Source organism: Oncorhynchus mykiss, chromosome 1, assembly GCF_057628025.1.
Source record: "Oncorhynchus mykiss isolate SJ-2025 chromosome 1, ASM5762802v1, whole genome shotgun sequence".
In the NCBI taxonomy this organism is placed as follows: domain Eukaryota; kingdom Metazoa; phylum Chordata; class Actinopteri; order Salmoniformes; family Salmonidae; genus Oncorhynchus; species Oncorhynchus mykiss.
In genome coordinates, this window is record NC_143022.1 from 10,121,227 (window position 1) to 10,147,731 (window position 26,505).

At 43.1% G+C, this 26,505-nt stretch overlaps 3 protein-coding genes across 3 annotated transcripts; 2 read left to right on the forward strand and 1 right to left on the reverse strand.

Moving 5' to 3' along the window:
• Positions 1–357: 357 nt before the first annotated feature.
• LOC149985379 (uncharacterized) lies at positions 358–9,492 on the forward strand. Its single transcript, XM_090182693.1, has 3 exons — positions 358–488; positions 2,287–4,345; positions 9,484–9,492. Exons 1-3 carry the CDS (start codon positions 358–360, stop codon positions 9,490–9,492), a joined length of 2,199 nt encoding a protein of 732 aa, XP_090038819.1.
• Positions 9,493–9,519: 27 nt separating this feature from the next.
• Positions 9,520–18,346, reverse strand: LOC110515166 (protein ANKUB1). Its single transcript, XM_090182701.1, has 6 exons — positions 18,278–18,346; positions 15,065–15,208; positions 12,499–12,709; positions 12,241–12,355; positions 10,428–11,363; positions 9,520–9,601 (listed from the first exon to the last, which is right to left on the reverse strand). The coding sequence occupies exons 1-6, from the start codon at positions 18,344–18,346 to the stop codon at positions 9,520–9,522; spliced, it is 1,557 nt and encodes a 518-aa protein (XP_090038827.1).
• A 1,378-nt stretch (positions 18,347–19,724) lies between these two features.
• On the forward strand, positions 19,725–26,499 carry LOC110515172 (uncharacterized). Its single transcript, XM_090182704.1, has 6 exons — positions 19,725–19,838; positions 20,067–20,103; positions 20,235–20,635; positions 22,101–25,731; positions 25,892–25,979; positions 26,321–26,499. The coding sequence occupies exons 1-6, from the start codon at positions 19,759–19,761 to the stop codon at positions 26,497–26,499; spliced, it is 4,416 nt and encodes a 1,471-aa protein (XP_090038830.1). The 5' UTR covers positions 19,725–19,758.
• The last annotated feature ends 6 nt before the right edge of the window (positions 26,500–26,505 follow it).

A 26,505-nucleotide genomic window follows, 5' to 3' on the forward strand; every position in this document is an offset into this window, starting at 1 on the left:
TTCATAAGCTTTTGAAAGACGCACTATGCAACATTTTAAAACACTTCTTCTGTTTCTGGAATACAGCTGACAAAACAACAGCTTGCCGGCTTGTGTCTGAGGATTGTCCAGTTTTTATCGGACAAGCTGATGCAGATCATCATCCCAGGTCTTTACGAACTACTGGGCATCCAAGATGCTGCCTCCTCTCCATTGTCACAGAGATCTCTCACAGCGTCACTCACCAGTCTGTTAGACGATAAGGTTAACACCAAGTCCCGCGTGAGATTTACTGAGGCTGGTGTACCTAAGAGGCCAGGCAGTCGAAAGTCTTACAATAGCTTTCGCATCCCGACTCCCTACCCTTCCTCCAACTGTATGGATCAGGAAGAGGAAGAAGAGCAGGAATCACAACAACCTAAGTTCAAGGAGATGTACCTGACTAAGGAGATGGGCAGTCTGGGCAGTGGAAGCTACTGCCCAAAACCATTGCCCAAGCCAGCCATGAGGTATGTCTGTAACCATTCTTCAATACTGCCTTTTATTTATGATTGTCCTTCAACAGTATTTGATGTTTATAGCAATTTCACTTTTTTTTTTAGAGGATAGATATGGCCATATAAAGTTGAATTCGGAGTTTACATACACCTTAGCCAAGTACATTTAAACTCAGTTTTTCACAATTCCTGACATTTAATCCTAGTAAAATGTCCCTGTTTTAGGTCAGTTAAAATCACCACTTTATTTTAAGAATGTGAAATGTCAGAATAATAGAAGAAGAAAGAATAATTTATTTCAGCTTTTATTTCTTTCTTCACATTCCCAGTGGGTCAGAAGTTTACATACACTCAAATAGTATTTGGTAGCATTGCCTATAAATTGTTTAACTTGGGTCAAATGTTTTGGGTAGCCTTCCACAAGCTTCCCACAATAAGTTGGGAGAATTTTCGCCCATTCCTCCTGACAGAGCTGGTATGACTGAGTCAGGTTTGTAGGCCTCCTTGCTTGCACAAGCTTTTTCAGTTCTGCCCACAAATGTTCTATAGGATTGAGGTCAGGGCTTTGTGTTGGCCACTCCAATACCTTGACTTTGTTGTTCTTAAGTCATTTTGCCACAACTTTGGAAGTATGCTTGGGGTCATGTCCATTTGGAAGACCCATTTGCGACCAAGCATTAACTTCCTGACTGAAGTCTTGAGATGTTGCTTCAATATATCCACATAATTTTCCAGCCTCATGATGCTATCTATTTTGTGAAGTGCACTAGACCCTCCTGCAGCAAAGCACCCCCACAACATGATTCTGCTACCCCCGTGCTTCACGGTTGGGAGGTGTTCTTTAGCTTGCAAGCGTCACCCTTTTTCCTCCAAACATAATGATGTTTTGGTTTCTATTTTCTATTTTGGTTTCATCAGACCAGAGGACATTTCTCCAAAAAGTACGATCTTTGTCCCCATGTGCAGTTGCAAACCGTAGTCTGGGTTTTTTATGGCGGCTTCCGGAGCAGTGGCTTCTTCCCTGCTGAGCGGCCTTTCAGGTAATGTCGATATAGGACTCGTTTTACTGTGGATATAGATACTTTTGTACCTGTTTCCTCCAGCATCTTCACACGGTCCATTGCTGGATTGATTTGCACTTTTCGCACCCAAGTACGTTCATCTCTAGGAGACAAAACGCGTCTCCTTCCTGAGTGGTATGACGGCTGCGTGGTCCCATGGTGTTTATACTTGCGTACTATTGTTTGTACAGATGAACGTGGTACCTTCAGCCATTTGGAAATTGCTCCCAAGGATGAACCAATTCTTTTTCTGAGGTCTTGGCGGATTTCTTTTGATTTTCTCATGATGTCAAGTGAAGAGGCACTGAGTTTGAAGGTTGGCCTTGAAATACATCCACAGACCCAAATGATGTCAATTAGCCTAACATAAGCTTCTAAAGCCATGACATCCTTTTCTGGAATTTTCCAAGCTGTTTAAAGGCTTTAAAGGCTTTTCTCATTTATCTTTCTGTAATGAAAAGAACTATAGAAGTTGAATAAATTATTATTTTTTATCATTAGATGTGGTTGACACACCTCCACCAGAGCAACGTTCCTCACAGCATTACATATTATTTGTTTGACTGTGATGATTTCTTTTTTTTTTTTTCAAGAACCTCTCTGTCTGATGTGCAGAAGAAGACAACCAACTCTGACTTGCTACAAGTCCTCTTAGGTGTCTCAGAGGACACCCTCGTCACCTGTGTGCAGGACAGCCTGCAAGGTTCTCTCTCCAAACTTGCATGCATGTCCAATTCTCCATCTGGAAGTGCAGGCTCTATGATGCTAACCCCTGCTGTAATGGCAGAGTTGGCTAAAGATGTCAAGTCTGCCTTATCAGTGGTCGTTAAGAGTGCCTCCGCAAGTCAAACCTCTCTAGTGACACCGGTAAGGGGAGACTCACAGACCAAGATGACTGAGAGCATGGTGAGAGAGCTGGCTGCTAAACTTGAAAAAGTTGACCAGGAGAGCAAGAGTCTAACAGGGCAAGTCATGACCACCATCTCTGACACAATGGTGGCTTTTGTTGACGAGAACGAACAGAATTTGCTGGAAGATCTGAAGGACAAGATCACGTTTTTGGCATCGCATGTTGGCTTCATTGAGGATCTTGATGCCCTGATAAGGAAATACGAGAGCAGCTACAATATTAGTGAATCTGGTTCCTCCTGCACGCTCACATCTAAGAGCATCCAAAAACTCTCTAGCCGGGAGTTTCAAACATCAGCAATACAAGCAGTGAGTGGAGTTCTTCACAAAAAAGTCAGTAGTTTGAGCTTTCCTAGTTCAGTCTTTCAGTCTGAGTTAACAGGTGCTGTGTCAGGTCAAACATTGTCTGGCATTGTAAAGACAGAGTCAATTCACCCAGTGGGCTCAGCAGCGTCAGTAGTTGTTAAGACTTTCGTGTCAGATATGAAGTCCTTGGCTGAATCTGAAGAGAGTCCCCAACAGAAGAGTGCCTGGTCTGCTGCTGTTCACATTTACCACAGCATCCAAAACAACTTGAAAGATTATTTCGGCAAGCTTCAGCGATGTGCCTTAAAGAGCATTGTCACATCTGATGATAACATCACAAATGCTGAGTTTAAGGAGACAGTTCCACTTCCTTGCTTAGACATGAAATATAGGCCCAGTAAGAGTGAGCCTCAGTTGCCAGAGTCCACTGGTGCAGTTACTTTACAAAGAGGCCTAAGTGAGAGCTCAAAACTTCTTTGGGCAAAAACAGAGTCAGAAGAAAGCAAGCTCCTTCTGACAACTTGCACCAAAGAAGTCATCTCAGAGCTTCTGGTCTTGTACAACACTGAGATGTCAAAGGAGGACCCCCTGTACACTGTTGGAGAAAAAGGATCAGGCTTCTCTATTGAGAGAGAGAAATTTGTAGAGGGTGTTCTGGCTCAGCTTGGGGATATTGCCCATTCCAGGGCCTCATCACCAATAGTATGTGAGTTCCCCTGTCAAATTGAGGACAGCAGAAGTAAGGCCACAGCTTCTTTGACCAGTCTGTTAGATTGTATTAGAAAACTCTCAAGTGAGGAATTTAAGAGAAATGCCACTCAAGCAGTGAGTGAGTTCCTAGTTAAAAAGTCCACCAGTAGCTTAACTAGTGCACAGCCTGCTTATTCTGTAGCATCCAGGTCTTGTTCCATACAAAACCAGTACACATGGTCAAAGGATATTTGTGCGGATTCTGCTGCCTTTGGCATCATTGAAACATTTGTGGAAGACCTGCAGAGCTTGGCGCAACCTGTAGAAGTAGAGGAGAGAGAACCTGACCTCCAGGAAAATGCACAAAAGCTACAGAGCAGGATCTGGTCTGCTACCTCTAGTTTATATAACAATATTCAGAAGACATTAAAGGACTTCATCATTCATCAGCGGAGGTCAGACATGCTGAGCAGAATGTCTAGTCATATACCCACAGAGGACTCTGGACATCTTGAGACTAAGGAGCACATTTGTTTGGCAAGCCAGGACTTGAGGCAAGCTAGTAAGAGTGTGCCTCACTTGCACAGTTTGAACCTTGAAGTGGCTCTACACAGGGGTGTCAGCGAGAGTTCAAAACTTCTCTGGACTGAAACAGACGAGGCTCTACTGACCAATAGTACCAAAGAGGTCATTTCAACAATCTTGACCTCATGCGAGGATCAGGCATCAAATGCACCTTGCTTCTCCACAGTAGGAAAGAAAATATCTGATATGTCCCTTGAGGTCAACATGTTGGTAGGTGGTGTTCTGTCTCAGCTGAAGGACATCTCCTTGTCAAGGTCCCCAACACCATGTGAAGACATGTTTGAACGTCTCCAAGGTTCTCCTGAGCGAACCTCTCCAGTAAGTCTAAATTGCAGCACTGCTGCCTCCAAAGGCATTGCATCTTCCCACAGTCTTTCAACAAAGAGCCTCCAAAAACGTTCTAGTCATGAGTTCCAAACCAAAGCTGAGAAAGGAGTGAGTGAGGTCCTCTCTAGATCATTTAACATTGTGGAGGAAGGTACAACAGATAAGTACCTCCAGTCTGTATCTACATCCACCACATCTACTGATATTATACAAACCATGGTGAAAGACCAGCAGGAGCTCACCCAGACCACCCAATCATCTGACATGGTATCTGGAACCTCCCTGCTCACCACTGGACAGGTTTCTGAGAAAAGAATCTGGTCTGTTGCTCGTAAAATCTACTACAGTCTGCAAAGTAAGATTACGGAGTTTCTCAGAAAAGATCTTCAAAGATCAGACACAACACTTGGTTCAATCCAAATCTTTACATATCAAAGCAGTCCTGCATCACAAAGAGCAAGTCTCGGCCATCTTGAGGTCAACCAGAGCAGTGTTACACCTGGTGGAAACGATGCCTGTGTGGACATTCCGCACAAATTACTACCTAAAACCACTGAGCTCTCAGGATCCATGCTGGAGGATATTGACACGATCCGTTGTAGGAGTGCTGACGGCCAAAATACAAGAAATACCTCTTCTTCACGCTCTTCTATCTCTCTAACACCTACTTCAAAATTAAGGCAGTCGAAATGGCACTTTGCTTTACCCGGGACTCCCATCCCCACTGAGTTTCCTGCTCAGATTGACTTTCCCATTGTTAGAAACACAATCATTGAGGACTTCTTTCACACAGAGGACTTACTTCCTGTAACCTTTGTGGACAAAGTCAGGCAAGCTGCTGGGGTGGTAGTGGACATTATGGTGGAAAGTGTTGAGAACACACAGGAAGATGGACAGGGTGCTTCTCATCCTGACGACCTCCGATCTGCTGTTAGGAAATTGAGAAAAATCATTTCCACTTGGACCATCCACATTTTCAGTCATGAATTGGTGGATAAAGTGATAGCCCTTCAGGACAGCCACAGCACTCCACAGGTCTTAACATTGGAAGCAGCCAAAAGTGCTTCAGACTCCATTCTTTCAAGGCTGAAATGGGGAAATGAACAATGTGCCATATCCAAGGAGCTCTCCTCTCAGCTTTTCCAGATATTTGCTGAAGAGACAGTGAAGTGCTTCCTGAGACAGTGGTCAGATGAGTATGAAAACATAAACTTTGATGTTTCAGTCCAGAACGATCCAAAGACTTCTACTTGCATGGTCATTCTTCAAATGATCACCAAAGCCACTGCTAAATGTTATTTTGAGTCCGCTACCAGCGTGGCCACCAGTGACATTGTAGAAGGCGTGTTTGATTTGGAAAGGGATACCATCAGCAGTACTGGAGAGCAGGTCCTCACCTTCAATACAAAGGTATAGTACACATACATCTTTCATGAATAACACTGCTGTTGACCTTTTATATGATTCTTTGTGTCATGGCATTGCACTGCTTCTTTGCAGTTGATATGCTGTACTTTTAAGATATCGAAAACATTTCAGTTTGTTTTAATGTGCCTTTTCCCACCAACCAGGGTTCCAAGAATGTTAGTAAGAACCTCTGTCCTCAAGAGTCTCTGGAGTACCAGCCTCAGAACATTTCCCCTACTGTGTACTTTACAGGTAAGCCCTGCTGCTGTTTAGGCTGCTGCTCAGTCAAGACTGAGACATTATCCCTTTACCATTCCACTAATTCATTTGGAAAGACGTTGTACTCCTCTGAGTTGTTACCTATGACATACTGTACTGTGGGCTGGGTGGTAGCCTAGTGGGTTAAGAGGTTGGGCCAGTAACCGATAGGTTGCTGGTTCAGAATCCCTGAGTTCACGAGGCAAAATCTGTCAATGTGCTCTTGAGCAAGGCACTTAATCCTAATTGCTCCTTGTAAGTCTCTCTGGATAAGTCTGTCTGATGTCTGATAAATGAGAAAAAATGTAAATTGATGGCATGCTGGATGGTCTTTCGTTGCAGAGACGATGACAAAATCTCATGGCTCCTTTTCTCCAGAGGGAATTTATGATATCGCATCGTCCTTCCCACTTGAAGAGAAGAGTCGCAAACCCTCCCTTTTCACCAGATTGTCTAGATCCATCACGAAAGGCTTTCTCAGCCCATTCAAATCTTCAAGGAAAACCACATTTATTTAAATAAATTCCTCATTATAACAACGAGAGCATTCATTTGTTCAGATGAGAATCTAATCGTATTGGTCACATACGCCGAAAACAACTGTGAGATGCTTTATTACGAGCCCATTCCCAACAATGCAGAGTTAAAAAGTAAGAAAATGTTTTCTAAATAGTAACACAATAACAATAACAAGGCTATATACAAGGAGTACCAGTTCCGAGTCAATGTGCATGGGTGCGAGGTAGTTGAGGTAATACAGTATGTACATGTAGGTAAGGGTAAAAGTGACTAGTCAATCAGGATAGATAATAAACACAGTAGCAGCAGCTAGTGTGAAAGTCGGTCAGTGTCACAGTGAATGTGTGGGTAGAGTGTAGTGAGTGTGCATCGAGCCAATTCAAGAGAGTCAGTGGAAAACAATTAGAAAAATACATCAATAACAAAGGGGGTCAATGCAAATAGTGCAGGTGGCCATTTAATTAACGTTCAGCAGTCTGATGGCTTGGGGGTAGAAGCTGTTCAGCAGTCTAATGGCTTGGGGGTAGAAGCTGTTCAGCAGTCTTATGGCTTGGGGGTAGAAGCTGTTCAGCAGTCTAATGACTTGGGGGTAGAAGCTGTTCAGCAGTCTAATGACTTGGGGGTAGAAGCTGTTCAGCAGTCTAATGAGTTGGGGGTGGAAGCTGTTCAGCAGTCTAATGACTTGGGGGTAGAAGCTGTTCAGCAGTCTAATGACTTGGGGGTAGAAGCTGTTCAGCAGTCTAATGACTTGGGGGTAGAAGCTGTTCAGCAGTCTAATGACTTGAGGGTAGAAGCTGTTCAGCAGTCTAATGACTTGGGGGTAGAAGCTGTTCAACAGTCTAATGACTTGGGGGTAGAAGCTGTTCAGCAGTCTAATGAGTTGGGGGTGGAAGCTGTTCAGCAGTCTAATGACTTGGGGGTAGAAGCTGTTCAGCAGTCTAATGACTTGGGGGTAGAAGCTGTTCAGCAGTCTAATGACTTGAGGGTGGAAGCTGTTCAGCAGTCTAATGACTTGGGGGTAGAAGCTGTTCTGCAGTCTAATGACTTGAGGGTAGAAGCTGTTCAGCAGTCTAATGACTTGGGGGTAGAAGCTGTTCAGCAGTCTAATGACTTGGGGGTAGAAGCTGTTCAGCAGTCTAATGACTTGGGGGTAGAAGCTGTTCAGCAGTCTAATGAGTTGGGGTGGAAGCTGTTCAGCAGTCTAATGACTTGGGGGTAGAAACTGTTCAGCAGTCTAATGACTTGGGGGTAGAAGCTGTTCAGCAGTCTAATGACTTGAGGGTGGAAGCTGTTCAGCAGTCTAATGACTTGGAGGTAGAAGCTGTTCAGCAGTCTAATGACTTGGGGGTAGAAGCTGTTCAGCAGTCTAATGACTTGGGGGTAGAAGCTGTTCAGCAGTCTAATGACTTGGGGGTAGAAGCTGTTAAGGAGCCTTTTGTCCCAGACTTGGTGCTCTCGTATCGCTTGCCGTGTGGTAGCAGAGTGAACAGTCTATGACTTGGGTGGTTGGAGCCTTTTGCCAATCATTTACATATCACTTACTTTATTTTTATTTGATTTGATGTCATATTGTAAACGTATGTATCTGTTTTGCTGAAAATATGATTTTGAAAACAATGAATGTCTACAAGTGTTTCATAAAACAGTTATATTCATTTTTGTATTTTCAAAAGACAGCAAATAGCCAATCAAGTATCAACATAAGTGAAATGAAAGACAGATTTAATTTTCAGTGAATAATTGTCTTGTCCAGTGAGCAACTCAATGACATCGATTCAATGACATCATTAGATCACCTCCAAGAAGCATCTTCAACGTTCACCTGACAACCCATTGGATAAGACACATACACTAACCAAGTGTTTCTTACCTGTCAAGAAGGTTGAGATCAGAAGCTTCTTCAATACCCCAGAAATGGAAAGGCTTTGAGACAAAGACAATCAACTGTCCAGATAATGCACATACACTAACCCGGATGTTCTACTTGCCCCACTGAGTTACAGTAAAGTTATCATTTATGCATGGATCCACGATCCACTCATAGCTCTCACAGCTATCTGACAGTTCTCAGAATACTAAGGAAGAAGTGTGTGATATTGGATTTGGTATCCTTCCCACTCCCAAGTGATTGGGAGTTTCATAGGGTGCTGCATAATTGGCCCAGCGTCGTCCGGGTTTGGCCATCATTGTAAATAAGAATTTATTATTTTGACACTGCACAGACTCATATGAGCAATAATGATCCACATCTTAATAAAAGAGTTTTAAGGCAGGGGGTTGGAGCCTCAATTAGACCCATGTCAAACACTTACAATTACGTACAGTACAATCACATACAGCACAACCACATAGTCACATTCAGTACAATCACATAGTCACATTCAGTACAATCACATACAGCACAACCACATAGTCACATTCAGTACAATCACATAGTCACATTCAGTACAATCACATACAGCACAACCACATAGTCACATTCAGTACAATCACATAGTCACATTCAGTACAATCACATACAGCACAACCACATAGTCACATTCAGTACAATCACATTCAGTACAACCACATAGTCACATTCAGTACAACCACATAGTCACATACAGCACAACCACAGTCACATTCAGTCAACTGAATGATTGTAGAATAATAATAATTCCATTCACATTTGGCTACTACAAATAGCCAGTGAAATATGATACATTTTTTGTTACTTGAGAGGAATGACTGAGAATCCACTGCCTGCCGTTGTAAACTTTCTGCACACAAATCAAACACAGTACTGACTATATCTATAAGCCTCATCCAAAGGAACGAAATTCTAAGTTGTCCGCATTGTTTCAGGCATCATCCGTTCCAAAGTCTCATCTTGTTCACTGTAAAAAATAAAAACTCAAATAAGAGTTCCTTTTTGGACAATTCCAGGTTGTCCCTCCTTGTTTCAGTATGTTTAATCTGCCTAATGACCAGGATCCTGGTGTCTACCCAATGTGCTGAGCACTCCTCCTGGACAGAGTCCGCGCTACATTCAGCTGCTGCAACCATGGTCTCTGTGTGAAGGCACTGTTAGAGAGTCAATCAACCAGAACAAGGTTAGGAGACCAAATCTGTGTCCTAGCATTGTGAAATACTGTATATGTAATGGCCTCAATACATTAATGAAGCGCCCTTACATTCTATCCTCTCCCCATACTGAAACAACTTGTTAGGGTGAACCAAGAAGACTGACACTATATACCTTCTAAGCATGATAGTTGGCTCATGATTTGTTTCAGGACTTGTTAGGGTAAACCTATAACAGCTTCTAACCCCAAGTCATAAGACTGCTGAACAATTAATCAAATGGCCACCGGACAAGTTCAAATGTTTTATTATTTGTTACTTTAGTTTATTGGGTAAATATTCTCTTAACTCTTCTTGAACTGCACTGTTTGTTAAGGGCTTGTAAAGTAAACATTTCACGGAAAGATCTACACTTGTTGTATTCAGCGCATGTGACAAATTAAAGTTTGAGTTGATTTGATTTGACTATGTACCTTCTAAGCATGATGGTTGGCTCATGATTTGTTTGTACTGAAATCTATTCAGGGAGGATAAGGGTATATCATAGGCAGTGATGTAGTGGTAAAACCATTGACTGGTAAATGCTGATTGCCGTTCAGGATTAAAGAAGTAACGCTCCCTCTACTTTCAATGCATCTTCCACAAAAGGTGGGTAAATGCTTGAACAAAATAAAATAAAAAGTGTGTAAACAGCTTTTACATGTGTTCCCCCCCCCCACCACCACTGATTATAGGAGGCTTCTTCTGACAGTATTCACACCTTTCATAAGAAACCTCCAGAGAAATATTCATATTCACCGTAGCTGTCATTTAAACTCGGACTAACCTGGCCAAGGCCAAACAGTATATGGCGTTTTCTCTGGGTGTGCGGTCGCAGTGGAGAGAAAAGGCCTCCAGTGAGGTGGTGAGTATCTGGGCGGAGTTTGGCGAGGCAAACACAGGTCTGAGATTGGTGTCTCTGGAAATGGGCGGGAGCGGGACTCTGCTCCTCCATTGGTTGCTGTTCTGATCCCCACTCTCATCCTCCTCACATCCCTTCCCTCCACATCCCCTCTTCTTCTCTCTTTCATCACTCGTGGCCACAGGGTGTTGCTTCGGTAGTTGAAGAGGTTTATCCTGGGATGCCAGGGCGCGGAGCGGGCAGGTTACATGAGATGGGCAGTTGATGGGGGTCAAACTTTGAGAGGCTGTGGACATCACCCTGATACCCGCCTTGGCCTCACTCCTCCTGGGCTTGGAAGACATCTTGGGGAGGGTGAAGCCGTCCACCAGGACCGTGTCGCCCACCCTGGTCCTGAACGGAGCCCTGTTGAGGCCCATGCAGTGCCTGGATGCTGCCCTCCTCTGCCCCAGCCTCACCCAGCCCTTTATCTGGAGGTATGTCCGCATGGGCAGGGCCATACCTGGGAGGACCACCACAGAGCACAGCTTGGTGGCCAGGTGACTCACACACTCCCTGTGGCCGTATTGAAGGGCGATCCTCAGGGGGTCGCGACCCTGGGGATCCCGACAGGCAAGGGTCAGAACGCTGCTGGCAATAAAGAGTTTGAGGATGGTGAGCTGGCCGCGCTCGATGGAGGCGACAGCGGGACACTTGGCGACGTCGGGGTGGGCCGTCTGGTGGCACCACTCACGGTAAGGGTGAACCCCCACCGGCTCAATGACACGCACCCCCCTCTCCAGCAGCCAGCCGGCCAGGTCCAGGTGGCCCAGAGAAGCAGCGATGTAGAGTGCCACCCGGAGCTGGAACCTGGAATAATACAGAATCAATGTATTTATATGTATTTATGTATTTATTTATTTATTTTGTCAAGTTCACAAGATACAGTGGGTTATAAAACAGTACAGTAAAATGCTCACTTGCAAGCTCTTTCCCACAATGCAGTATTAAATATCAGGGTAAGAGAAAAAACGTATGAAGGAAAAAAACACGAGAATATAAGCTATATACAGGGTCAGTACCATTATTGTAAGCTATATACAGGGTCAGTACCATCATTGTAAGCTATATACAGGGTCAGTACCATTATTGTAAGCTATATACAGGGTCAGTACCATTATTGTAAGCTATATACAGGGTCAGTACTATCATTGTAAGCTTTATACAGGGTCAGTACCATTATTGTAAGCTATATACAGGGTCAGTACCATTATTGTAAGCTATATACAGGGTCAGTACTATCATTGTAAGCTATATACAGGGTCAGTACCATTATTGTAAGCTATATACAGGGTCAGTACCATCATTGTAAGCTATATACAGGGTCAGTACCATTATTGTAAGCTATATACAGGGTCAGTACCATTATTGTAAGCTATATACAGGGTCAGTACTATCATTGTAAGCTTTATACAGGGTCAGTACCATTATTGTAAGCTATATACAGGGTCAGTACCATTATTGTAAGCTATATACAGGGTCAGTACTATCATTGTAAGCTATATACAGGGTCAGTACCATTATTGTAAGCTATATACAGGGTCAGTACCATTATTGTAAGCTATATACAGGGTCAGTACTATATTTGTAAGCTATATACAGGGTCAGTACCATTATTGTAAGCTATATAAAGGTTCAGTACCATCACTGTTGATAGTAAGTCTATCATACAGTTCAGTGTGTAGATGTGTATTCTGACCTCCTCACAGGTCTCTCCCTAGACAGGTGTCGTTGGACGGTCAGTCTGTGTCCCAGGAAGCAGCCTCTGAGGAACTCCGCCCACCCATCCCAGGTGTCTAACCGTAGAGTAGCCCCTGGGAGACAGAGACACATGCAGGTTGTCCTCCTGGTTTCCATGAACCAAGAATGTGTTCCATACAGTCCATTTGTCTCTGTGTTACATCCATAAGGTGTTGAGCCAGAGGACCATTGATCTACTGCACAAGGAAGGCCATACCCAGGTCAATGGCGTAGTCATGCAGCCGGTTGCAGTCGTAGATTTGCAGGCCGGTGGGAGAGCTCAGTCTGAAGGAGCTGACGGGAAGCCCACACTGCTGGGACACCAGGGTCATGAGCCTGGCCACAGACGTACTCAGGAGAAACACAGTGCCCAAGACTGAGAGGGTCTCCCCCTTCACGGCACTGAACACACGCACCACCGGCTCCCGCTGAAGTATAAGACCATGGACATACAGTAAATTCACTTGTTTTACATAAATACCTATGTTGTGTTTATACACCGAGTAAACAAAACATTATGAACACCTGTTCTTTCCATGACAAAGACTGACCAGGTGAATCTAGGTGAAAGCTATGATCCCTTAATGATGTCACTTGTTAAATCCACTTCAGTGTAGATGTAGGGGAGCGGACAGGTTAAAGAAGGATTTTTAAGCCTTGAGACAATTGAGGCATAGATTGTGTATGTGTGCCATTCAGAGGGTGAATGGGCAAGACAAAATATTTAAGTGTCTTTGAACGGGGTAGTAGGTGCCAGGTGCACCGGTTTGTGTCAAGAACTGCAATGCTGCTGGGGTTTTTCACACTCAACAGTTTCCTGTGTAATGGTCCACCACCCAAAGAACATCCAGCCAACTTGGCACAACTGTTGGAAGCATTGGAGTCAACATGGGCCAGCATCCCTGGGGAACGCTTTCAAACACCTTGTAGAGTCCATGCCCCAACGAATTGAGGCTGTTCTGATGGCAAAAGGCGGGGTGCAACTCAATATTAGGAAGGTGTTTCTAATGTTTGGTACACTCAGTATATATAAGTTAGGAGTCATATAATTACAGGGGTAAGATGAAGTGGCTCCTTTGCACTGATCTTAGGTCTGGTTTGTGTTTTTACTGCTAATGGTAAAGGTTAGGATTTGGTGAGAGTAAACTGATCCTAGATCTGTGCCCAAGGGCAATTTCTATCCAGAGACAAATCAAAGGTCCATGCTATTTAAACTTATAATCTACCACCATCTCGTGGCTGAAACTTGTAACAACATTTTCTAATTCATGTGCTGTACTGAGTTTTGTTCTATCACAATGAAAACTAATCTGGGTGCAGATTAAATTGAACACTAATCTGGGTGAAAATTAAATTGAAGACTAATCTGGGTGAAAATTAAATTGTTAACAGAAATATTATGAATATGTATTTCAATGAACCCAAAGGGCCTCTTCTTCTCCTACTATACGGCCTGCTGTGCTCTACTGTACTCTACTGTGCTCTGTCTGCTGTACTCTGCTGTGCTCTACTGTACTCTGCTGTACTCTGTCTGCTGTACTCCGCTGTGCTCTACTGTACTCTGCTGTATTGTCTGCTGTACTCTGCTGTGCTCTACTGTAGTCTGCTGTGCTCTACTGTACTCTGCTGTGCTCTACTGTACTATACACCACTGGGTATACAGACTCTTCAGATACTGTTAGCGAACACCAGACTGAGGTCGAGGCGATTACATGGGGAAAAGGTTTATGACTGTAAGGGTGTTTGGTACAAAGGCAACACTACATCGGGCCACATTTCAGCTCTATCCCAGGTCAACCATACAATACTATAGATTTCCACTCTAGTCAACCAGCAAGAAGGAGAGACAGACAGAAGGTCTGGCTTTGACTATGTCAATGATGGGATGTGTAAGTAAGGAGTAAGGAACACAAATAAACATTATTCTGATGGTTAAATTTGTACTTAGATACATAACCACTCTCCTCTGTTAGCAAATCTTCCACAGAACTTTGTGGAACAGAGTGAGTTCTGTCCCTGTCTGGCTCTGGACATGTACCCAGGGACCTCTGTACAACAACACTTCACACTCACGAAGCAGTGTTCTTACTAATCAATCACTCTACCATAACCATGGTCTCGGTATAAAGCAGTGTCCTTACTAACCAAATACTCTACCATGACCATGGTCTTGGTTGAGCAAGGGCAATATTACTTTAAGTCTCAAGCAGGGTGACCTCAACATACTATATATCGCCATACTATATACCACCACACTATACAGTGGGGCAAAAAGGTATTTAGTCAGCCACCAATTGTGCAAGTTCTCCCACTTAAAAAGATGAGAGAGGCCTGTAATTTTCATCATAGGTACACTTCAACTATGACAGACAAAATGAGAAAGAAAAAAAATCCAGAAAAATCACATTGTAGGATTTTTAATGAATTTATTTGCAAATTATGGTGGAAAATAAGTATTTGGTCACCTACAAACAAGCAACATTTCTGGCTCTCACAGACCTGTAACTTCTTCTTTAAGAGGCTCCTCTGTCCTCCACTCGTTACCTGTATTAATGGCACCTGTTTGAATGAACTAAATCACCTAATCATACCTAATCATACTATATAATCATACTATATAATCATACTATATAACCATACTATATAACCATACTATATATTACCACACTATATCTGAAACACTTTATGCTAATGATAGTATGAAGCTGTTTCAAGCAATAGCCAGCTCACTTTGATATGCATTTTCAAGCACGGGTAGAAACAGCTAGGTGTTTGGCTGGTACCTTCAGCAGGCAGCAGATGGCACTGCTAGGGGTGATGCCAACGTCTGTCAGGACCCAGCTGTCCCGAAGGATGGCACCAGCATAGCTCAGCTCCAGGAAGTACCTCACCTGCTTGTCGTCTGACAGTTGCACGTGGAAGTAATCCTGCCAGAGGAAGAAGATTGGAAACACAAGGAGCCGTAATTGAGTGTCCCATACAATCAGAGTGAGAGGGCTCAGCACTGATGGAGCCGTAATGGAGGGTGTCCCACACAGACACCCATTATGGAGGGTGTTCCACCCAGGCAGATGTCAATGTTTACCATACAATAATTGTAAAAGTGTCCAAATGTGTACAATTAAGAAATAAGGCCCAAGGAGGTGTGGTATATGGCCAATATACCACGGCCAAGGGCTGTTCTTAGGCACAACGCAACGTGGAGGTATATTGGCCATATACCACAAACCCTCAAGGTGACTTCTTTTTAATTTCTTCTCCAATTTAGTGGTATCCAATTGGTAGTTACAGTCTTGTCCCATTGCTACAACTCCCATATGGACTTGGGAGAGGCGAGAGCCAAGAGCCGTGCGTCCTCCGAAACACAACCCAGCCAAGCCACACTGCTTCATGACACCATGCCCGCTTAACCTGGAAGCCAGCCGTGTCGACCGTGTCAGCGTGCACTGCTGCGTGCACTGCGCCTGGCCCGCCACAGGAGTCACTAGTGCGTGATGGGACAATGTTGACAAAGCACTGCTGGCGTGGCTGTCTCCTACTGTAAGTACTATCGCCCTATAACATGTCTCCTACTGTAAGTACTATCGCCCCATCACATGTCTCCTACTGTAAGTACTATCGCCCCATCACATAACCATGTCTCCTACTGTAAGTACTATCGCCCCATCACATGTCTCCTACTGTAAGTACTATCGCCCCATCACATGTCTCCTACTGTAAGTACTATCGCCCCATCACATGTCTCCTACTGTAAGTACTATCGCCCCATCACATGTCTCCTACTGTAAGTACTATCGCCCCATCACATGTCTCCTACTGTAAGTACTATCGCCCCATCACATGTCTCCTACTGTAAGTACTATCGCCCCATCACGTCTCCTACTGTAAGTACTATCGCCCCATCACATAACCATATCTCCTACTGTAGGTACTATCACCCCATCACATAACCATGTCTCCTACTGTAAGTACTATCGCCCCATCACATGTCTCCTACTGTAAGTACCATCGCCCCATCACGTCTCCTACTGTAAGTACGATCGCCCCATCACGTCTCCTACTGTAAGTACTATCACCCCATCACATAACCATGTCTCCTATTGTAAGTACTAGTCACATACTTTACTTGACACCAGCCAAATGAACAAATTGCTTCTTAGAATCATCTTCCTTTCCCATGGAGCTGTTGGCCGAGGTTGGAGAAGCCAGGAGGAAGGCATGGCCAGCCGTTGAGAAATGCTTGTTGAAGTTTTTGGTTATCATGGATTTATCTGTGGTGACTGTTTTACCTAGCCTCAATGCAGTGGGCAGCTGGGAGGGATGCAAACAGGCTCACATGAAACCCTTCAAGAAGACAAGTAGCCTAGTGGTTAGAGTGTTGGACTGGTAACCGAAAGGTTGCAAGTTCAAATCCCTGAACTGACAAGGTACAAATCTGTCATTCTGCCCCTGAACAGGCAGTTACTGTTCCTAGGCCTTTAATGAAAATAAGAATTTGTTTTTAACTGACTTGCCTTGTAAAATAAAAATTTGAAGCAGAGCTTAATTTGTAAATTGGGAGGTGCCAGAGGGGGGGCTCTGTGGTACCAGAACTCATGAGAAAAAATATCACCTATTATAATAGAGCATTGAACGCATATCATCACATTTGGGTAGAGCAGTAGAGTAGAGCCATTTAAAGTAGGTGAACACATGGGGAACATTTTTAGTAGCCTAGGGTCCGGGAAAGTGTTGGCCTTTTTAAAACCACATTTCGTGCAATTCTACATCCTTGTACATGACTGGAGACTTTGGCATTATCTTTTTTTAATCCGCACAAATGATCGAAATGGCAGGCTACTTTGACACTGACAAACTTAGTATCTGAGATCAATAAAAACGACCTTGTCTTGAATCCATCAATAGCCTATAGGCCTAGGTTTGTGGAGAAACATATAGTAGGCTACAATATGAGGAGGAAATTAGTCCTAAAAATGCTTTCCAGTTTCACTGACTCACCCAATGATGCGCAGCTCACTCGCTGGAGATTGTCGATGCGCTCGTGTCAAAAGCCTATCTCTCCCTCTCTCTGTTTTGTAAAACAATGTTTGGGAGTTGATCAAATATGTTGGTAGTCTACAGCATAGTCTTATCTTTTCAGCAAGAGTCATTGCTTTTCAACCTGTGTTTTCCCTCGATTGTATTTTAAATATTGCAAAAGGCCTGTTTTGTCTGCGTGCTGTTTTTTCACTGACAGATTTGCCTCGCGTTCCCGACTGTAGGCTATTCTTTGTTATTGGGCTACAATCCGCAGCTAGGCTATTTAAAAACAGGGGCCATTGGTCCTCTGTAGCTAAATTATAGGGCTTCTCATGACGTATTAGGCTATTCTGAATGATTTAATTTATTTCTGAACAGACAGCAGTAATTCCGTAACTTTAGAAAATTCCTCCAGAACCCTTCATGCAGCTATGATTCTATAAGGAAACAAATTATGAAGTGCAACTCTGGAGAGATGAGGGGGCAGGATAATTGACTAAGAGGCAACTCGAATGAACTTTGATCGCTTTTATTATAATTGTTACATAGCAAAAAGTGAACATTATTTTTCATGGCACGAGAGGTACCGGATTCGGCCAAATAGGTTCCGGAACAAAGCAGTCCAGAACGGAAAGGTGCCGGATCCTGTTCTGGCATGATCCGGCTCAAATTAAGCACTGATTTGAAGTACCTATGCCTCTACCTGCTGAGTATAAAGATTATTAAACTAGATTCAGTGGGCTTGTCATTCACAGTGCTGATGAAAAACCAAGTATATTTGATCTAAATGTGGATATACGAGGACATCTAGTGGTCACCTGATTTTTTAAAACTCATGCAAGCTATCTTTGCACTAGCATGCGATGCCATATATTTGACGCAGGTATTTATTATTCAACAAGGATAGTCATTGACCCGGACAAAATATAATTGTATGAGCTATGCCTCTGTGTCCCGGCGTTGTTGCACCCCTCTACTATCTGGCTTGGTGGGGCGATCTCGTTCTGCATGCCTGCTTCACTGAGATACAATGTGTCGTCATGCATTTGTGCATGCACGCTGTTAACGGTCATACCCGTCTTGCTAACTTAGCTAGCTCATCAACCAGTATTTTATTCGCTTTTTCTGCACGATAGCACTTATTAAAGCCTTGAAACTCATGGGGACCTCACTGTTACCACGGGTCATCGAGCTAGCCCTTATTTGGCAGCAGGGTTGCATCGGTTTCCACTGGATGTGACAGCTTGTTAGGCTGGCTAGCTAGGTAGCTAATTCGCTAACGCGAACTGTTTATCACGTAGCAGCCTATGCTGAATAGCATCGCTAGCAACTAGCTAACATGGATAAAGTCTAGTCGTGGGTCCACAAAAATCAAACAAATGGTACTGTAGTAGCTATTTATGTTGTTGTTGTTTAATGACATTGCGAATATAATAATTTTTGTCATTTAACTACCGGTATGTATTTAATCCGGTTTCGGCATGAGAAAAGTATTAATGGCAAAATCCAGCACTATCGGATACCGGGAAATAGAAATAAGAGAACCGGTCACGAATGCGGAGCCACGCCCTAAAATAACATGTGACCACAAGGCGTTTGTGACGCAATCATGCGTTCCAACTTTGTCATAATTGTCTGTAGGTTCTAAATTGCTTATGAGCTTGGCTGCCCTTCAGAAAGTAGCTGATTCTTGTACTCTACAGCTGTATTTTCCTACAGTTACTAATAATACTAGCAACAAAACAGATTTCATTCCTTAAAATGATATTGCCAGATGGAAGAAAATAATAAGGTAGGCCTAAACTGTAATAAGATATACCTTAAAGACTGCTTGTGTTTAATCCTGAATCCAGTTGCCCCTCTTGTACTGGGATAAAACAATAGGCAAGCCATGAACCTTATGGAGGAGTACATGTGTTTTGCAGACACACCTGGGTTCTAGACTGGCTGAGGTAAACATTTTAGGAAAGCCTGGGTTTTTAATATCAAAGTCATTCTAAGGGGTAGGTTTGACAAAGCAAATGAGTGAGTGAGTCTTTGACATGAAGACAGTGGTTAGATTCTGCCATTGGGACTGCTCTGATGTTTCCATTCTCTCCTGGTTATGACCATAGAGCCTTGTCCCAGTCTCTAGACCTGCCTGTCTGTGTGATGGATGACCACCTGACCTCTGAAGCTGTCAATGAGATGGTAAATTGACCTTGTCATTTCATATTACAACATTAATCCAATAAAATGTTATAGTGATGCTATCATTGGCAATGTTGACGTACCACAACCATCTCTGTTGTGTTGCAGTTGTTTAATTGGCCCAACGTTGCCAATGCTCCTCCACTCTTTAACAGTTAATAATTATTTCAGTATGATATTTGTTGTTTATTAAGTTTGATTATTTGCAATATAATTACATTTCTACCAGGAGCAGAGCAATTGTACCAGGAGCAGAGCAACCTCAGTGATGGAAACCACAGAAGAGGGAAAGCTCAACAATGTGGAACATCTGACACTTATGGACTTCCTTCAAAACCTAACTGAGAAGTATGTTCTGTTTTCTTTGGTACTATCACACCTTCAAGGAAATAGGATCAAATTAGAAACTGATCAATCTGAAAAAAATGTTCAGTGCTAGAAAAGTTGTCACATTGCAATTTTGCCAAAACAACTGACACAAAGCAAGTATAACTTCACGATCAGGCAAATAATTAAATAAAAACAATTCTGCCACGCATCCTGATATGACAACATTTATAACAATATTGTTTTCAGGCAATGGAAGGGGATTCGTGAGGGCATGTTTGACCCGGTAAGATCATGTTACTGACAATTTAATTAGATTACCATGAAAACTCTGCCTAATGTTTAACCTTGTTCATAAGCTTTAAAAAGACGCACTATGCAACATTTTAAAACACTTCTTCTGTTTCTGGAATACAGCTGACAAAACAACAGCTTGCCGGCTTGTGTCTGAGGATTGTCCAGTTTTTATCGGACAAGCTGATGCAGATCATCATCCCAGGTCTTTACGAACTACTGGGCATCCAAGATGCTGCCTCCTCTCCATTGTCACAGAGATCTCTCACAGCGTCACTCACCAGTCTGTTAGACGATAAGACTAACACCAAGTCCCGCGTGAGATTTACTGAGGCTGGTGTACCTAAGAGGCCAGGCAGTCGAAAGTCTTACAATAGCTTTCGCATCCCGACTCCCTACCCTTCCTCCAACTGTATGGAGCAGGAAGAGGAAGAAGAACAGGAATCACAACTTAAGTTCAAGGAGATTTACCTGACTAAGGGCAGTCTGGGCAGTGGAAGCTACCTGCCCAAGGGGGCCATGAGGTATGTTCTTAAAGGGAAATTTAACAACTTCATATTCATCTCCAGCATCACCATATGTGAAAATTACACATTTCCATGCTTTGTAGTAAAAAAAATATAGAGGGACGTAACTGTTTCCAATAGTGCTGAGAAATTAGTGCTTTTTGAGGTTGGTTTGGTTTCGAATCAAATATTTAAAAAATAATCACGGTTTTGGATTTCAATACTTTTTTTAGACATTGAATGCACTATGGATTATGTGTGTTGAATGCTGTAACAACACATAATAAAACAATGAATAAAAGTCCCATGATGGTAGTGACTGTCCATTACTGTTTATGACATATCAACCATCATTTACTTTCTCATATAAAATATTTATTTGATGACTTTATTATTTAATTCCAAGTCATCAACTCATCTCTATAGAGCTGCTGCTTATCCTGTCTGACAAAATCACTATTTTAGTAGTTCTTCTAAGTAAATAAGACCTACTTTTATGACCGCTGAACACCAACTGTCAATCACTTAGATCATGTATTTCCAGGTAGAGAATCCTCGCAACGCAACTGCTTTTTATCTCTCTCATGCATTATCTCGTCTCTCCGTCTCAGTCAATGAGGTTTCCGTATCTGCTCCACACAGAGTGGACAAGCAAGTGGGCGTGCAATGGATTATGGGAATTAATTGCCGTATTTTCTGTGCTAAACTATGTAGAATATTGGCCTGTTGGAAACTACAACTCCCTACTACATTGCATAGTTCGTGCTTGATCTGATTTATCTCTACAGAAACTGAGCATCGAGCTCACAGAAGAAGAAAAAAATTAACTATATGGAATTCAAATAATTGAGCCGATGTCGGTCAATTAATTGTTTAAAAACCGAAAAATAACAAAAATGTTGGTTAAATGCTCAGCTCTAGATTCTAATGACATCATCAGTGTGCATCGTGTGATTTTAACCAATTATGAGTAGGCATTTCCTACTAATTGGTTGATGATGTCATAGAAAACACTTATCTTCCTCTTTCTTTTTTTACTACAAAACATAGAAATTACCGTTTTTCACATATGCTGATGTAGGGGTGGTGCTGGACATGATGAATATGAAGTTGAAACATTTAGAAATTTCCCTTTAACATTTCTTCAAACTGCCTTGTATTTATGATTGTCCTTGAAGTTATTAGAAGTTACAGTATTTGAAGTTTATAGCAATTTGGATTTTTGTAGAGGATAGATGTTGCCAGGATAGATAGATATCTACACGCCAGTTTCAATACAAATGACTTATACAAAATACATTTTATTGGGCTTTAGAAATTAAGCAGTTAGGCTGACATCACACTAAGGTTTTTTCTCAGAGAAACAGCAGCGTTTTCCTCATTGTTTTCAATGGTGCAGATGTATTTGACACACTGAATGTGCATCACAGCCTTACATATTATTTGTTTGACTTTGATGATTTCTGCGTTTTTTTCCCCCAAGGACTCTAACCTCTCTGTCTGATGTGCAGAAGAAAACAACCAACTCTGAGACGCTACAAGTCCTCTTAGGTGTCTCAAAGGACACCCTTGTCACCTGTGTGCAGGACAGCCTGCAAGGTTCTCTCTCCAAACTTGCATGCATGTCCAATTCTCCATCTGGAAGTGCAGGCTCTATGATGCTAACCCCTGCTGTAATGGCAGAGTTGGCTAAAGATGTCAAGTCGGCCTTATCAGTGGTCGTTAAGAGTGCCTCCGCAAGTCAAACCTCTCTAGTGACACCGGTAAGGGGAGACTCACAGACCAAGGTGACTGACAGCATGGTGAGAGAGCTGGCTTTTAAACTTGAAAAAGTTGACCAAGAGAGCAAGAGTCTAACAGGGCAAGTCATGACCACCATCTCTGACACAATGGTGGCTTTTGTTGACGAGAACGAACAGAATTTGCTGGAAGATCTGAAGGACAAGATCACGTTTTTGGCATCGCATGTTGGCTTCATTGAGGATCTTGATGCCCTGATTAGGAAATACGAGAGCAGCTACAATATTAGTGAATCTGGTTCCTCCTGCACGCTCACATCTAAGAGCATCCAAAAACTCTCTAGCCGGGAGTTTCAAACATCAGCAATACAAGCAGTGAGTGGAGTTCTTGACAAAAAAGTCAGTAGTTTGAGCCTTCCTAGTTCAGTCATTCAGTCTGAGTTAACAGGTGCTGTATCAGGTCAAACATTGTCTGGCATTGTAAAGACAGAGTCAATTCACCCAGTGGGCTCAGCAGCGTCAGTAGTTGTTAAGACTTTCGTGTCAGATATGAAGTCTTTGGCTGAATCTGAAGAGAGTCCCCAACAGAAGAGTGCCTGGTCTGCTGCTGTTCACATTTACCACAGCATCCAAAACAACTTGAAAGATTATTTCGACAAGCTTCAGAGATTTGCCCTAAAGAGCATTGTCACATCTGATGACAACATCACAAATGCTGAGTTTAAGGAGACAGTTCCACTTCCTTGCTTAGACATGAAATATAGGCCCAGTAAGAGTGAGCCTCAGTTGCCAGAGTCCACTGGTGCAGTTACTTTACAAAGAGGCCTAAGTGAGTGCTCAAAACTTCTTTGGGCACAAACTGAGTCAGAAGAAAGCAAGCTCCTTCTGACAACTTGCACCAAAGAAGTCATCTCAGAGCTTCTGGTCTTGTACAACACTGAACTGTCAAAGGAGGATGCCCTGTACACTGTTGGAGAAAAAGGATCAGGCTTCTCTATTGAGAGAGAGAAATTTGTAGAGGGTGTTCTGGCTCAGCTTGGGGATATTGCCCATTCCAGGGCCTCATCACCAATAGTATGTGAGTTCCCCTGTCAAATTGAGGACAGCAGAAGTAAGGCCACAGCTTCTTTGACCAGTCTGTTAGATTGTATTAGAAAACTCTCAAGTGAGGAATTTAAGAGAAATGCCACTCAAGCAGTGAGTGAGTTCCTAGTTAAAAAGTCCACCAGTAGCTTAACTAGTGCAAAGCCTGCTTATTCTGTAGCATCCAGGTATTGTTCCATTCAAAACCAGTACACATGGTCAAAGGATATTTGTGCGGATTCTGCTGCCTTTGGCATCATTGAAACATTTGTGGAAGACCTGCAGAGCTTGGCGCAACCTGCAGAAGTAGAGGAGAGAGAACCTGACCTCCAGGAAAATGCACAAAAGCTACAGAGCAGGATCTGGTCTGCTACCACTAGTTTATATAACAATATTCAGAAGACATTAAAGGACTTCATCATTCATCAGCGGAGGTCAGACATGCTGAGCAGAATGTCTAGTCATATACCCACAGAGGACGCTGGACATCTTGGGACTAAGGAGCACATTTGTTTGGCAAGCCAGGACTCGAGGCAAGCTAGTAAGAGTGTGCCTCACTTGCACAGTTTGAACCTTGAAGTGGCTCTACACAGGGGTGTCAGCGAGAGTTCAAAACTTCTCTGGACTGAAACAGACGAGGCTCTACTGACCAATAGTACCAAAGAGGTCATTTCAACAATCTTGACCTCATGCGAGGATCAGGCATCAAATGCACCTTGCTTCTCCACAGTAGGAAAGAAAATATCTGATATGTCCCTTGAGGTCAACATGTTGGTAGGTGGTGTTCTGTCTCAGCTGAAGGACATCTCCTTGTCAAGGTCCCCAACACCATGTGAAGACATGTTTGAACGTCTCCAAGGTTCTCCTGAGCGAACCTCTCCAGTAAGTCTAGATTGCAGCACGGCTGCCTCCAAAGGCATTGCATCTTCCCACAGTCTTTCAACAAAGAGCCTCCAAAAACGTTCTAGTCATGAGTTCCAAACCAAAGCTGAGAAAGGAGTGAGTGAGGTCCTCTCTAGATCATTTAACATTGTGGAGGAAGGTAAGTACCTCCAGTCTGTATCTACATCCACCACATCTACTGATATTATACAAACCATGGTGAAAGACCAGCAGGAGCTCACCCAGACCACCCAATCATCTGACATGGTATCTGGAACCTCCCTGCTCACCACTGGACAGGTTTCTGAGAAAAGAATCTGGTCTGTTGCTCGTAACATCTACTACAGTCTGCAAAGTAAGATTACGGAGTTTCTCAGAAAAGATCTTCAAAGATCAGACACAACACTTGGTTCAATCCAAATCTTTACGTATCAAAGCAGTCCTGCATCACAAAGAGCAAGTCTCGGCCATCTTGAGGTCAACCAGAGAAGTGTTACACCTGGTGTAAACGATGCCTGTGTGGACATTCCGCACAAATTACTACCTAAAACCACTGAGCTCTCAGGATCCATGCTGGAGGATATTGACACGATCCGTTGTAGGAGTGCTGACAGCCAAAATACAAGAAATACCTCTTCTTCACGCTCTTCCATCTCTCTAACACCTACTTCAAAATTAAGGCAGTCGAAATGGCACTTTGCTTTACCCGGGACTCCCATCCCCACTGAGTTTCCTGCTCAGATTGACTTTCCCATTGTTAGAAACACAATCATTGAGGACTTCTTTCACACAGAGGACTTACTTCCTGTAACCTTTGTGGACAAAGTCAGGCAAGCTGCTGGGGTGGTAGTGGACATTATGGTGGAAAGTGTTGAGAACACACAGGAAAATGGACAGGGTGCTTCTCATCTTGACGACCTCCGATCTGCTGTTAGGAAATTGAGAAAAATAATTTCCACTTGGACCATCCACATTTTCAGCCATGAATTGGTGGATAAAGTGATAGCCCTTCAGGACAGCCACAGCACTCCACAGGTCTTAACATTGGAAGCAGCCAAAAGTGCTTCAGACTCCATTCTTTCAAGGCTGAAATGGGGAAAGGAACAATGTGCCATATCCAAGGAGCTCTCCTCTCAGCTTCTCCAGATATTTGCTGAAGAGACAGTGAAGGGCTTCCTGAGACAGTGGTCAGATGAGTATGAAAACATAAACTTTGATGTTTCAGTCCAGAACGATCCAAAGACTTCTACTTGCATGGTCATTCTTCAAATGATCACCAAAGCCACTGCTAAATGTTATTTTGAGTCCGCTACCAGCGTGGCCACCAGTGACATTGTAGAAGGCGTGTTTGATTTGGAAAGGGATACCATCAGCAGTACTGGAGAGCAGGTCCTCACCTTCAATACAAAGGTATAGTACACATACATCTTTCATGAATAACACTGCTGTTGACCTTTTATATGATTCTTTGTGTCATGGCATTGCACTGGTTCTTTGCAGTTGATATGCTGTACTTTAAGATATCGAAAACATTTCAGTTTGTTTTAATGTGCCTTTTCCCACCAACCAGGGTTCCAAGAATGTTAGTAAGAACCTCTGTCCTCAAGAGTCTCTGGAGTACCAGCCTCAGAACATTTCCCCTACTGTGTACTTTACAGGTAAGCCCTGATGCTGTTTAGGCTGCTGCTCAGTCAAGACTGAGACATTATCCCTTTACCATTCCACTAATTCATTTGGAAAGACGTTGTACTCCTCTGAGTTGTTACCTATGACATACTGTACTGTGGGCTGGGTGGTAGCCTAGTGGGTTAAGAGGTTGGGCCAGTAACCGATAGGTTGCTGGTTCAGAATCCCTGAGTTCACGAGGCAAAATCTGTCAATGTGCTCTTGAGCAAGGCACTTAATCCTAATTGCTCCTTGTAAGTCTCTCTGGATAAGAGTGTCTGATACATGAGTAAAAATGTAAATTGATGGCATGCTGGATTGTCTTTCGTTGCAGAGACGATGACAACATCTCATGGCTCCTTTTCTCCAGAGGGAATTTATGATATCGCATCGTCCTTCCCACTTGAAGAGAAGAGTCGCAAACCCTCCCTTTTCACCAGATTGTCTAGATCCATCACAAAAGGCTTTCTCAGCACATTCAAATCTTCAAGGAAAACCAAATTATTTAAATAAATTCCT